This window comes from Osmerus mordax, chromosome 23 (assembly GCF_038355195.1).
Source record: "Osmerus mordax isolate fOsmMor3 chromosome 23, fOsmMor3.pri, whole genome shotgun sequence".
NCBI classification, from domain to species: Eukaryota; Metazoa; Chordata; class Actinopteri; order Osmeriformes; family Osmeridae; genus Osmerus; species Osmerus mordax.
In genome coordinates this window covers 9,849,498-9,863,948 of record NC_090072.1, presented here as the reverse complement: position 1 = coordinate 9,863,948, position 14,451 = coordinate 9,849,498, and the positions used below count along the sequence as shown (strand labels likewise).

General features: G+C 40.8%; 1 protein-coding gene across 4 annotated transcripts in view; it reads right to left on the bottom strand.

Moving 5' to 3' along the window:
• Window positions 1-540: 540 nt before the first annotated feature.
• The window catches only part of alpk1 (alpha-kinase 1), a 37,473-nt gene continuing 23,562 nt past the window's right edge, over window positions 541-14,451 (bottom strand). For 2 of the 4 annotated variants that reach the window (XM_067261252.1, XM_067261254.1), the window contains 5 exons: window positions 11,558-13,514; window positions 4,846-4,993; window positions 4,551-4,713; window positions 2,272-2,458; window positions 1,658-2,183 (listed from right to left, as the gene is read on the bottom strand). In XM_067261252.1, coding sequence (XP_067117353.1) covers window positions 1,996-2,183; window positions 2,272-2,458; window positions 4,551-4,713; window positions 4,846-4,993; window positions 11,558-13,514 — 2,643 coding nt within the window. In that variant the 3' untranslated portion in view covers window positions 1,658-1,995. Of the gene's footprint in view, window positions 666-1,657; window positions 2,184-2,271; window positions 2,459-4,550; window positions 4,994-11,557; window positions 13,515-14,451 lie in introns of those variants that run through there. The other 2 variants (XM_067261253.1, XM_067261251.1) reach the window with 2 other exon arrangements.

The window sequence follows — 14,451 nt, the reverse complement described above, 5'->3', positions numbered from 1 at the left end:
TTCCCCCCGAGGCAAGTAAGGTGAAGTGCCTTGCCCAAGGACACGACTTAATTTGGCACAGCCAGGAATCGAACTGGCAACCTTCTGATTACTAGCCCGATTTCCTAACCGCTCAGCCATCTGCCAACTGACCCCAACTTCAGTCGTCATGAGTGTAGTCTACATCCCCCCCAGGCAGATAAGGCCACTGCTTTGGATGAACTGTATGGGATTATCAATGGTCTGGAGAATGTGCACCCAGAGGCAGCCTTCATTGTTGTTGGAGATTTCAACAGAGCCAACATGAAGATCCTGCCCAAATACTATCAGCACATGGACTTCTTCATACGTGGAGACCAGAGCCTCAACCATTGTTATATAGCATGTTTAGGGAGGCAGCAGATGGGGACATAAACGAACACACGGACACCGTTTCCAGCTACATTCAACACTGCATCGATGACGTCGTCTCCAAGAAGGTTGCCCGGTCTTTCCCCAATCAGAAGCCCTGAGTTGATGCCACAGTCCGGGCCGACCTGAGAGCCCGGTCTGTCGCCTTTAACTCTGGGGACCCTGATCAGTACAGGAAGGCCAGATACAACCTTCTGAAGGCCATCAAAGCTGCGAAAAGGGCTCACAGGACCATGGTGGAGTCCTTTCTGACTATGCACACCCCTCTGTCCCACCTGGACAAAGGGAATACGTATGTGAGGATGCTGTTCATTGACTATAGCTCAGCATTCAATACCATCATCCCCTCCAGACTTGTCTCCAAGCTTGTGGACCTGGGACTAAGCATCTCCTTATGCAAGTGGATCTTCAACTTACTGCTCTTGCCAAAGCATCACTTCATGATACATTACCTTCATATTATATGGAGCACCAGCCCAATTTTGCACATGTGGTGCATGCATTATGAAGCTAAACATAAATATTTTAGAGACAATTAAAAAGCTTTAAAACATTACCAAGATATTGCCATACAACTTTGGTGCTTTTGGCTAATGTATCTGGAGCAAAGATTAACTGTAAGTTGAAGATCCTGACACTAGTGAGCTCAAAGAAGGTCCAGAGATTGCTTCCAAATTTGGAGCCGTAACCAGTGTGTCTTCTGCCAAGTCGATAAAACAGTACAGAGTACTGCCATGACTTTCTTATCTTTACTGAGGTAGCATTTGAGATGCCTGTGTTTTATAAATTCAAGACTACTGAAAGATTACAGTGTATTTTATTGTGTAAAACTGATGGAATCATATGTTTCGATCACCATTACCATGCCTTTCAGGTCAGGTTGCATTCCAGATGGTTCTAAAAGGTGTTGCACATAAATGAGCTGTAACTTCAAACCATTTGATATTCACATTAAGTATGGCAGATTCCTCCTTCTATGTATGATGTCCATATTGCCATTTTATGCAGACCTGAGGCAATTTTTTTTAAGTGGTTGTGCATTAGCCCTAACCCTAGACATTTTGGCCTGGCATAGTTGGGATTAGAAAATTAAATTGCATTATTTTGTGGTAACTTGATGGTATATTTGAAAAAAGTATTATAAAAAAAGAAATGTAAGCATGTGTGTAATTTGACACTGGAAAAGAGTGTAAAATAAACACCAAGATTCATTTTTGCAAAATGTGCAGTGTTAACATTTAATAGCATTGGAATTTAACTCAATAAGAGTTGATTTATTATCACAGAAGAATTAATTATCAACAGAACTGAGTTATTTAATCTGTAGGGTTACATTTCAAATAACACTCACTTACACTCTATAGTGTTAAGTATGTACTCTATTTAGAGTTAATTTAACACATTTTAACACTTGTGAAAGAGTCTATTAACACCAATTCCGATTTGGACCAAATACACTCCGGAAAAATGTAAAATTTTACTCTAAGTGTTACTTTGACACTGCACATTTTACTGTGCACACACATATTTAAAGTGACAAAACAATATACCTCACACACACATACAGCTCTGGTACAATGGCAAGTGGAAGCATTATTAATCATGTTACATAGGAGCCATTGGAGCTAGTTTGAGAAGTTTGCAAATATTATTGCATTCTGGTCCATGTTGCTCCTCTAGGAAATACTGGAGTCCTCTCTTTCCAAAGTTACTGGCACCCTTGGGGGTCTTGAGAGAGTGGATTTGGGGATCTGTGAGGTATGTCAGTCCCTTACCATTAGCTGTTACCCACCCTAGAATGCAGGGATACATTTCACGTACATTGACAAACCATATCACAAATAGTGCCATGATGCCATAAACACACACACACCTACACACCTTGTAAGTCCACCACAATCTCTTGGTTGTTAGAATACAGGTAGGTGAAATGTCCAAATGCTATTCCATATTCTGTTGCTTTGAGCCTCTTGACCACTTTGCCAGTATTATTGGTGAGTTTAACAAAATCCCCTTGCAGGTAGGGTTCCATTGTCACACAGCCTATAATTTCATCCTCCTCCAGTATCTAGACAAACACAAACATGTACACAAGTAAAGTAGAGTTTAGGGGTCAAATGTATCAACTGTAAATTCATCCGTAAAAGTATCCATACAGAGAAAAATTTAACTCTGTTTGCAACGTTTTTCTCCGATTTCTGAACACTGTATGCAACCGATATCACAAGTTAGTCTTCATAGATTTCACTTAACTTGAGATTGTGTGCACGTGAATGAGCTTGTTGTCCACACCCCGTCAACTCCCATATTTGACCTTCCATGGTTGTTGAAATGCCCATATTTTGTCAGGTTTGTCAATTAACCCATTGTGAACAATGAATGATTCTTAATGAGAAATGGCTAAGGCAGCTTAAAAAACTGTGAAAAATATAAACTTTACTGAATGGGAAATGGAGATCTTAATTACCGAAATAGAGTCGGGGACATCGGGGACAGTGCCTCTGGACTGGCAGACCGGGGTGGTGGTTCCCCTCTTTAAAAAGGGGGACTGGAGGGTGTGCTCCAACTTTAGGGGGATCACACTCCTCAGCCTCCCTGGGAAAGTCTATCCAGGGGTTCTGGAGAGGAGGGACCGTTGGATTGTCGAACCTCGGATTCAGGAGGAGCAATGTGGTTTTCGTCCTGGCCGTGGAACTGTGGACCAGCTCTATACCCTCGGCAGGGTTCTGGAGGGTGCATGGGAGTTCGCCCAACCAGTCTACACGTTTTGTGGATTTGGAAAATCCACAAAACATCAAATTCAAATTCATACATTTTCTTTCTGGCTAAATAGGCTAAAGCGAGATAATTGGCATAATTTGTAGACAGTTTATACAATTTACTTCCATTGTAGGTGTAGTAAAACTTCTCTCCGACTTTCGGTCACTCTGTGTCGCCATATTACATCTAAAAAAAGTGTAGACCTACGCATGGGTTCTCAAGTGTGCAGACGGTACACAGATTCTCGTGCCACATGTTTTTTCATAAATCAGAAACTCTAGAAACCCCAATACACATGTTTCTGCGCTAGGGCTGAAACGGTACACTGAACTCACGGTTCGGTTCAGACATCACGGTTCGATACGAGTTTGGTACATCAAAAGGGAAAAGAAAAACAAACCAGCTTCCTCTACGAGTGAATACGGCGCATTGAAGACGTAAGATGTAAATTCCGATGCGTCAATAATTTTGTTGGCCCTATTTGTAGCTTATGTGTATTCTTCTGATTCTGATTCTAATGGCTGGTTAAGCACAGTAGGGAGAAGTTGAATATATTTTTTTGTCTCGTTCCAGTGATTGGCACACCTGGGTGATGGTGATATTTTTTTGTCATTTAGCACACGCCAGATGCGTTATATGCGTTAGCATGTTAGATGTAGCCTATTTCCACTCACATCCCCCACAATCAGTGATGTGCGGTGATGTCAGTTAGAGGCTAGGCACTTGAATGGGAAAATGTGTGTCACGTCCACAGCCGTGCCCCCCCCGGTTTCAGTTTTTTGTCCTGCCCTAGTGTTTCCCTGTCATTGTCTTCACCTGTCCCGTTAGCAACCCGATTTGCACTCCCAGGGGGAGTGCTCGTGATACATTTTGCCTAGGGCGCCGAATGTGCTAGTACTGCTCTCGCCTGTACTACTGTAACTGAATGGGAAACCTAAGTTTTCCAAAACTTGCAATCTTAAAAAGGCCAGCAGGTCCTGTATCCCTCGTGGGTCGCCACCACTCGCCATACTCGTCCTTAGTGCTGCTAGCTAGCCTATCTCTGACTCACGGCGGCGCCAATCAGAGCTACAGATTAGATGTCCCTAAAGAACATGAGTATCTAACAGTAGTTCCACATAACATTAATTAATTTGCACGAAAGTTTTATTTATTTTTATACCGTGTATTCTCCGTGTAATTTCATGCACCGAACCGAGACACCCGTACCGTACGGTTCGGTACGAATACATGTACCGTTCCACCCCTATTCTGCGCCCATTTTCATGAGTATGCACCTTTATACATTGGCCCTAGGTGTTATGGAGTAAAGCAAACACAATTCATTAATAGTGGATTTCCCCTCAATTACTTTCTCACACTGGACAATAGAGCAATGTGGTATGTATTTAGGGTCGTACCAGCAGCACTTCTGAGGGAATAAAGAAGATTTGCGCTGTGACTTTGTGGTTGTAGAGCGTCTTGTTAAACTGTGTCACATAGTACTGAGCAGTCATCTGTCTCTCCACATCATTTAGGTGGAACTGGATCTCTTTGGGTTTAAGGTACTCCTTTGCCACATAGCTGTGGAGAAATAATAGTGTAATCTTGTCACAAAATACAGGGGATATACAAACATATTCTAAGGAAATCTGAATGTTTTTTCTATGACTGGAAGACCCACAGCCTGAACTGCAGTATTTTAAATAAGTAGACCTTCCGAGTCTTTCTTCTTGGTGAAGAGACTGCACCCATAATGCTGTTCTCTGCTGGCCAGTTTTCCCGATTGACTCTCCAATGTAGGCATATGTCTCATGGGCTGTCCACAGTCCAGTGACTCTAGAATACTTTATTTGCAGAGCATCTGGAGAGTATATCATATAGGCCGTAAGGTGAATCCTGTTATCGTTTCAACCCGCTCCACAGTCTGGCATCTACACAATCTTTAGCTCATAAAAAAGAACGAGTCTTGCTAAGCTACCAAAAAAAGTTTGTCGCTGAAATTCCAGTCGATTGTCGATGCGTCTATGTTTTATGCAGAACTAGTTTCTTCAGAGCGTAATAGGATTTTGGTGGCATGGTTCGACACGTGATCGTTCTACACCAATAAGGTAGCTGCTTTTTGTCAACATGGATGAATATGGTTGGCAACAGACATATATACATCTATGGTTGGCAAATAGAGGATGGGACCTTGCACGTTAAAGTGTTTCCTCTGTTTATTTTGCCGTGGTTTCTGCCGCCATGGTATCAGAAATAGGGCTGTACAAAATTTTAGGATGTCTATGTGATTGTTAGAGTGCATGTCGGAGAATAGCACGGATACGCGCTTCACACCGCAGTTGAGATTGTGCATCTCTGAGAAGTCGTATAGCTAACTTGTCAGTTAATTGGGTGTGCTCACGCCTTCAGTGAGCACAACCATTGTTCTCTCACATATATATTTGTTGGAATGCTGCTTCAGCATTCCAAGTATTGTTCTTTGAATCTTTAGTCAACTTATTGTTGGAATGCTGCTTCAGCATTCCAAGTATTGTTCTTTGAATCTTTATTGTTGGAATGCTGCTTCAGCATTCCAAGTATTGTTGTTTGAATCTTTATTCAACTTATTATTATTTATCTTCTATTTCTTCCGTGGCACCTTTCAGCGCCTTCAAATCTTCAGATATTAAAACCGTTCAGCTATCAAAATATTCAGCAGTTTCAGGCCATGGGTGCAATGACTTTTCAGCTTTGTACCTCTTATGCTTGAATTAATATAAATCAATATTCATAAATTTTTAACATGGGTTTCCAATGGAGTTTTCTTTCAAATCCTCTCAAACTTCTTTAAACTTCTTCAACTTCCAAATCCTTCTTCTTCCTCAATCTTTCAGCTAGAGCCACCATTTAAACTTTAAAATGTTGACAAAACTCTAAACTATTTTTTACATAATTCAGCTTTTTGATATCTATTCAACTTTTTTCAATATCACTGATTATGTTTCATGACTTTTTCAAGCCGTTTCTGAGATTTACATGGGTGTGTACGTGAAACCCTAGAGTGCAGACTGAAACACTTAGAGTGGAGGCCTGAGCTTCGGATGTCGTTGAAAAAATATTTTTGGATCAATAGATAGCTAATTTTGTGCTGGTCGTAGACAGTTGTCTGTTGAATCCAACAGACGTACACATTTGTTCAGAGCCCCACGAAAGCGAGACAAAGTCCAACTCTCGCCCCATAGAGACCAATGCAAATCTGGTGACAAAATCGTCAGAGAAAGCAAAAAGAACAAGATTTTGAAACTGCCGGTAGAGTCGTATTTCTGACCGCACAGACATATAAAGGACATCTCTGGTTTCGGCAGAGTCTTGGGTCTCGGAAAATATCCTTATTTCTTGGATTTGACGTATAGTTTTGCGTCTAGGTTAACTTGTTTGAGGTGTGGATTCTAGCTACATTTCTGTTACTCTCTGCCCTCAGCGTGTCAGCAATCATAGCTGCACCATCACCGTGAAAACGACAGACACGCACCACTCAGTCTCACGCAGGTGATTGGTATTAGCTGATTAGTGGAGTCACAAGACAGTTTGATAGTATTTCAACCTAATAAAATTTACAAGAGGTGACTCTGCAGGTGCTGCTAATATCTCTTTTACTACTATTGCTAATGGAACTGTTTTATTCTACTACGCCACTGAGTGCTTTTACTTGACCATGAGAAACCCGATTACTAGCAATTGTCGGTTTATGCCATACGATTACTCCGTTTACATGTGTAATTAGTTATGCGATTACTCAATAAGCGCGTCTACATGATTCTTTTTTATTAATCGTTGTATGCTCCACGGACAAAACTTGCACCATCATCCTTCAGCAACAAAGTGTCGCTGTGTCTTCCTGTATCGGCCCTACTGCTGTATGTTTCATTCAATCAACACATTTAATCCTACTAAGAAAGCCGAGTAAATGCACTCAATGCACACATCTGCTACTGCTATTACTATCCCAACTATAATTTCAGCTGTTAAGACTATAATATTATTTTTATGACTAGCTAGCCTAGGCCTACTTCTTCTGTTTAACAGTTAAGCTTTCAGCTTCTCCCGCAATGTATTTCAGCTCTTAGCGTTGTTAGATGATGCAGTTCAGTTTCCACACTGCCTCTTTTGTGTGACTCACACATTTTTGACATTCATTTCAGCTTGCGGGTATTTTCTCATTTCTGTATTTTCTGCAATTTAAGAAAAATAATTTCATCTTTAAGCATTCCAACGCATTTTCAGCAGGAAATTCCTTTCTAGTATCAACTTCTTAGTTCTTCCGCCGTTTTTTGGCCTTTAACTAGTTCTGCATACTTTCACCGATTCCTACAATTTTTGTATCACAACGTTCAGCTCCTTCAGGAGATGATGGCTATGACTTTTGGTATTTCTCACTTTTATCCTTTTTAAGACATTAAGGTTTTTGTGCAAATTATTCTCCCATTAAAAGTAATGGTAAATCCTTTCAAATCATTAAAAAGCTTCCTCCTCTTTCAAACGTAATTACTTCAGCATACATTTAGCTAGACACCATCCAACCTTTAAAATGTTCTCAAGACATTCAGCTTCCCAAATGATTCAGCTTTTTCAAATATTCTGCCAATTTTGAATTATGACAGTTTGAAATACATTAAAATGTTTGCTCCTTCTTGATTTTTATGAATGAGCAGCAAGCAGTGGCACACTGCTGGCTGCTCTTTTTCTGATATTCAACTAAATTGTCAAACAAATTCCTCTAACGTTCATATAGTTTAACTTACAGAAACAAGTTATACCTTAAAATGTAGGAAGAATTGTCCTCTTTCAGCCAATGTAACTACTAAAGAGCTCACATTTACAGATTTTCAGCTATGAGCCTTGAAGCGAGAGCAGCCTTTCAAATTCTCTCACTAACTTCAATGGAGAGGTGGGTAAAATCCGTCAGAGAAAGCAAGAAGGAAGACGATTTCGAAACTGCCGGTAGAGACATATTTCTGACCGCACAGACATATAAAAGGACATCTCTAGTTCCGGCAGAGTCTTGGGTCTCGGAAAATATCCTCATTTTATTGATTGGACGTGTAGTTTTGTGTCTAGGTCAACTTGTTTGAGGTGTGGATGCTAGGTAAATGTTCGTTTTTCTCTCTGCCTAGCTCGTTAGCTATCACAGATGCGCCATCACCGTGGCAACCAAACAGACACGCACCATGAACGTTTTTGAAACTGCCAAAGGAGTTGTATTTCTGACCGCACAGACACATAAAGGATATCTATGGTTTCTTGGAATGAAATATACGTAATTATGTGGGCAATGTAGAAAAGCGGATAGATTCGATATTCGATCTTTTGTTAGTTATGGCCATTCTAGTGACGCTACTGTCATCATGGCTGCTAATTAGTGATGGGAAGTTCGGATCATTTTACTGATTCGGTTCTTTGAATCTCGTTCAGTAAAATGAACGTGATCTTTTTTCTCATGTTCTCATGTAGGTTAGTGCATGACATGTGCACCAGCAGATACTATTTTAAAATAATGTATTATGACAGTTGTATGATTTGGTCATTTATTATCACACTAGCATTTAATTATCACGGCAAACAATTACACTGCACTAAACTGTAAGTGTAAATGTAAAGTGAAAATAACAAAACCAGTCAGTATGATGACTGGAGCGAATATCATTCACGTCTTACTAAAACAGCGGCCACGCGAAAGGGAATGAGGAAACAGTTTCCTCTACTAAAAAATACAATGCGGGTCACGTGAAAAAAGGATCCAAAGACTCGTAGAAAGACCGAGTTGGGAAATGAACGAATCGTTCGTTTCCTCCAGTACAGAGCCTATGCAGGTCACGTGAAAAATTATCCAAAGACTCGTAGAAAGAACGAGTCGGGAAATGAACGAATTGTTCGTTTCCTCTAGCTACCACTACCGAGCCTATGCAGGTCACGTGAAAAATGATCCAAAGACTCGTAGAAAGACAGAGTCGGGAAATGAACGAATCGTTCGTTTCCTCTAGCTACCACTACAGAGCCTATGCAGGTCACGTGAAAAATGATCCAAAGACTCGTAGAAAGACCGAGTCGGGAAATGAACGAATCGTTCGTTTCCTCTAGCTACCACTACAGAGCCTATGCAGGTCACGTGAAAAATGATCCAAAGACTCGTAGAAAGACCGAGTCGGGAAATTAACGAATCGTTCCCTCTAGCGTTTCCTCTAGCTACCACTACAGAGCCTATGCAGGTCACGTGAAAAATGATCTTCGTAACTGAAGAGTATGTACTTTTTATTGGCGATATTGACAACAGAGGTTAAGGAACTTAGATCTAGTTTATGTAGGAAATTTTCCATTGCATCCTCTCTCTAGCTTCAGGCCTTCGGTTATTATTCAAGCCTACGGTGTTAATACAGTCTGTAAAAATACCACTTTGACACACTTGCAAGATGATCCGCTGGTTAGATGTAGCATGATCTTATTTACTACCCACAATAGTTCAACTTTTTTTGCAGCAGCATTTTAATCAGTTAGCTCCAGGTCCTCTCTAAAATACATTTCAGACCTTTTGAAACCTGAGCAAATGACTTTCAACTAAATTTTCAAATTCTTCGGAATTATTTCTCTTTATGCATTGTTCTTCTCTTTTCTGTAGTTTTATGCCTTCGTCCAGCTCCTGCCCCTTTCAAAAATACCTTTCGGGCGCTTTGAAGCTTCAGTTTATAACTTTCTACAAAATTTTTACTATTTTCAGCTTTTTTAGCATGGTCAGCTATCCCCATTCAGGTTTTCAGCATTCTCAATGCTGTTTCGCAGGAACAGCTTTTTCTAGTTATTATTTATTTTTGCCCCCCTAAGTCTCAGTCAATATTTGGACTACATAGAGACAACCTAGGTGTCAAAAGTTTCGTATTGGTAGCAATTGAGTTGCCTGTATTTGTATTTACCCTCCGTTGCACGGTTTAGGCTCAAGTTAAGTTTTTGTGGCGAACAGTGAAGCCAACGGTGGCTAATTAGTTAGCCACAGTCACTGACGTTACTAACTTCACTACGTCACAAAAACACGAGTGACTACCTGTAGCAGAACATTCATTTTGCATGTGTTAACTTGGGGGATAGCTAGGCTAATGTACGTTAATGTACTTGTCCATTAACCCTTGTGTTATCTTCGGGTCATTCTGAGCCATCAGTCATTGTGACCCACCGTCATATTGCAACAACTTTACCGCATACAAAAACAAAGTGAAGCATTTTTTTTTTACCGTTGGGCTGTCTCAGACCCCCCACATTGCAAAGGTTAAAATATTTTTTTTTTAATTTGTTTTTGTATTGGGTAAAATTGGGTTAACACAACGATGGTTCGTTATGAACCTTTGGGTCATGTGACCCGAAGGCAGCACAAGGGTTAAGTTAATGCCGACCTTAATCGATAGGCTACTAACCAACGTCATTTATTAATACGTCAATTAATAATTGGCAGCATTTATGCCATTTAGAATATACTTTATGAGAGGAAGGTCTCTAAGTAGCCTAACCTTATTGCATTAGGGGAAATAGTACGAAAATATGTGAAATATTACATTAGTTATTAAACTATTACATTAACCTGGGGGGGGGACAGACTTATGTCGTTGTTGTAACATTCAATTCATTAATTCATTCTTCCACAAATGAAAACACTGATCAACCATAAAAACAATCGTTATGAAAAATATGATATATAAAACTGTACAAAACAGAATAAGGAATAACAGATTATGGACAATCAGTCCTCACTGTCAGTGTCAGGACAGTCATCTTCCAGTTCCTCAGTTTATTTTGTTTGGCACAATGACAACAACGACATAAGTCTGTGCAACACAGTCCTGCAGAAAAACATGAACATCTGCCCGTCTCACAGGCACATTTGCAGCCGCAGTGTATCACATACAAAACACTGTCAGGGGCCGAATTTCTGTTACGTGCAAGGTCCCATCACTATTTGCCAACCATATCCATCCATGTTGACAAAAAGCAGCTACCTTATTGGTGTAGAACGATCACGTGTCGAACCGTGCCACCAAAATCCTATTACGCTCTGAAGAAACTAGTTCTGCATAAAACAGACGCAACGATAATCGACTGGAATTTCAGCGCCAAACTTTTTTTTGGTAGCTTAGCACGACTCGTTCTTTTTTATGAGCTTAAAGATCGTGTAGATGCCAGACTGTGTAGCGGGAATCATTTTCTAAAAGACTTTTCGTGGTTCACCTTGCGGCCTAATATTCTAGTGTTTAGTGGTATAGATAATGCATACATGTCAATATTTGAACAGGTACAGCACAGTGTGTATGTATTGTACAAATGTGCAAAACAATTTGTACGATCAAAAAAACAGCAGTGCTCTACATTAAACATTACAGTAAAAAGAGGAATAGTTGGAGCTTACTGTATGCACTTTGGTGTTTTCTGAGTTTGAATTTCCTTGTACTCTGCAATCTATTGAGCAAACAGTTATGACACATTCCAGCAAGAAAAGCCTTGTAGTCCTGTTGTGTCAAGAAGTACTGTCTTTCAGGCACTAAATTACCCATCATACCATGGTTTTGACATGTGTAGCATGATGGGTTACAAAAGGGATTCTGCTGTTCAACATTGCATGAGGGTTCATCAATTTTAAAATTGTTCATCTCTTTCTCTATCAACTCAAATGAGCTCCCTGTCTCTGTTGATATGGACTGTTCTGGTTTGGATTCTTCAGGTGCTGGTTGTTGTGCACTTTTATGGTAGGCCTTGTTGGGGTCAGGGTCAGTGTTTTCCTCCGTCTCTGCATCTTGATTCACAATGAAGAAATGTAGATTCTTGGGATGAGATGCATCTATGAAGCCAGGACATGTCTGTCTGGCGGCTCCATCAGTTGTCTCAATATTTAAAAAAGACTGAGCCTGATTAGTTGTAAGGGGTTTAGAGCTCTTAGTTTCTAGTCTTGATAGGTCAGGTACTTGAGCGTTAGCTAAGGACTGGTAAAGAACCAATCCGTGTTTGTTAACAGTAACACTAACGTCTCTTGCTAACATCTTTTGTTCAGTGTTAACAGGAGAGCATGGATCAAACATGGACAATTTTTCCCAAGAGCACTGCGATCCAAAGCTACCACCAAGCAAGCTGGAGGATGTCTTCAATTTAGCATGGGATTGTGTCTGTGTTACCATATCAACCCCTGTCTGTCTTTCTGACTGACCACCTGCAAGACAAGGCTCCTCGATCCAAACAGTCTCTATCAGACTCTGCTCATTTATCATTTCAAACTGCTTGATAAAACTTCCGGTCTCGGCAGAGGAAGTGACCTGTGGTTGTGATCCGAGTCTTTTTGGAGCATTGAAGCCAATCTCTCTTTCATGGTTCCTGTTTTTATTGGTGGGTTCTAACACATTGTTGGACCCATCCTTACTAACATCAGTGAGATAGCAGGGGTCACACTGATACTTAACATCTACTTCATTCAGTACGCTACTCTCTTCGTTGCCACTTTTGGTAAGTGGAATTCTTGTACTATTTGTGGCAATATTTTGCCAGGAGGATGCAAGACTGCTTTTCAGAGAACTACTCCTAACAATTGGCCCCTCATTGCATTTATGGATGGGTTCAGATGCTACTTTATCTGCATCAGTTGAAAACAGAGTTTGGTAGAACTCCTGTTTTCTTGTAAACAGGGGCTGAGGACCAGATACATTGAATGGCTTCTGTACATTGAACTCTTCTTTACATCTGCCCATTTTTGGCTTGAAATTCTTGTTGTCAGGCTCTGTATTGAAGGTACTTATGGTGGTCCCAAGTGCCGTTATGCATAGTCCAGGACGCAGCCCCTCAGCCTTCTCCACTAACTTTCCTTGACAGCCGGTTTCAGAGGCCTCACACACAGTGGCATGGTACTGTTGAAAACTCCTAATCACCTGAGAAAAAACATCTAGAGTGAACCTCAGATCTCGCACATGCATGCTTCTATAGCTATCTGGGATAAAAGACCCCTCGTTGGAATTAGGGAAGGATTTGATCCGCAACAGAGATTTAAAACATTTTAGGAGATGCATGATCTCAGTGCTCAGTGTGTCCTTCTCCTGCTTTTCTGTGTGGCAGTAGGCATATAACTTCTCTATAGCTTCTCTACAAGCTTTTATGGCTTGTACATCCACAGAGGAGCGTAACCATTTGTGAGTGACTAAGAGAGAGTAGGCTGCTTTGACCAGGGTGTATAATTCCTGTTTGCTGATGACCAGGTCCCTTTCTGTTGTGGTGATAAGGCCAATCTCAAAAGCTTCCTTGGCTTGGAGAAGAAATGAATGCTTTTCAGAAGAGGAGCATTCCACAGAAAAGCTGTAGGACAACAAGCAGGTCCCATGTGTCACCTAAAGAAGGGAATGAGAGAGAAAATAAGTCATATTTTTCCTTCAGTAGCATTTTGTTAAATTTACTCCACGTTCTCACTATAGATCTTTTTTGATGAACATTCTAGAATTTTCGTTAGTCAAGTTTGGCCCTTGAAAGCTTCTGGTTTCAGACGCGCAAATGATTGTTTTGATGGAAGTCAGCGAGTTTAGAAGCATAATTAAGCAAGTTACTGTGGTAAAAAATATATTTTTAAACAATGTAAATTGTTGCTGTGTTCGGCTGTTCGTTGAGATTGGGGAAGAACAAGTTGTCAACAATCAAGATGTTTACATTTCCTAAAAAAAAAAACGGGACAACGGGATGACTGTGTTGCTGCTGTAAAAAATAGCCATAGTGCTTTAAAAAGTTGGTTTGCGGTGCTCTAACTTGTCATGAAAGCACAACAGAGGATGTACTTCCTTTGGCAGCTGAAGAAGTTCAACCTGCCAAAGACAATGATGGTGCACTTCTACTCAGCCATCATTGAGTCCATCCTCACCTCCTCCATCACCGTCTGGTACGCTGCTGCCACTGCAAAGGACAAGAGCAGGCTGCAGCGTATCATCCGAACTGCTGAGAAGGTGATTGGCTGCAATCTGCCTACCCTCGAGGACCTGCACACCTCGAGGACCCTGAGGCGAGCGAAGAAGATTGTGGCCGACTCCTCCCACCCTCGACACTCCCTGTTTCAGTCACTCCCCTCCGGCAGAAGGCTACGGTCCATCAGGACCAATACCACACGCCACAAAAACAGTTTCTTCCCTTCCGCTGTTGGCCTCTTCAACAAGGCCAAGGGACCACACTGACTGTAATGACTTCTGCTTAAAACAAACAGCTTTTTGCACTGCATTACAAAATTGTATCTTGTACATTTGTATTTTGTAATATTTGTATTTTTTTATATTGTAAATTATG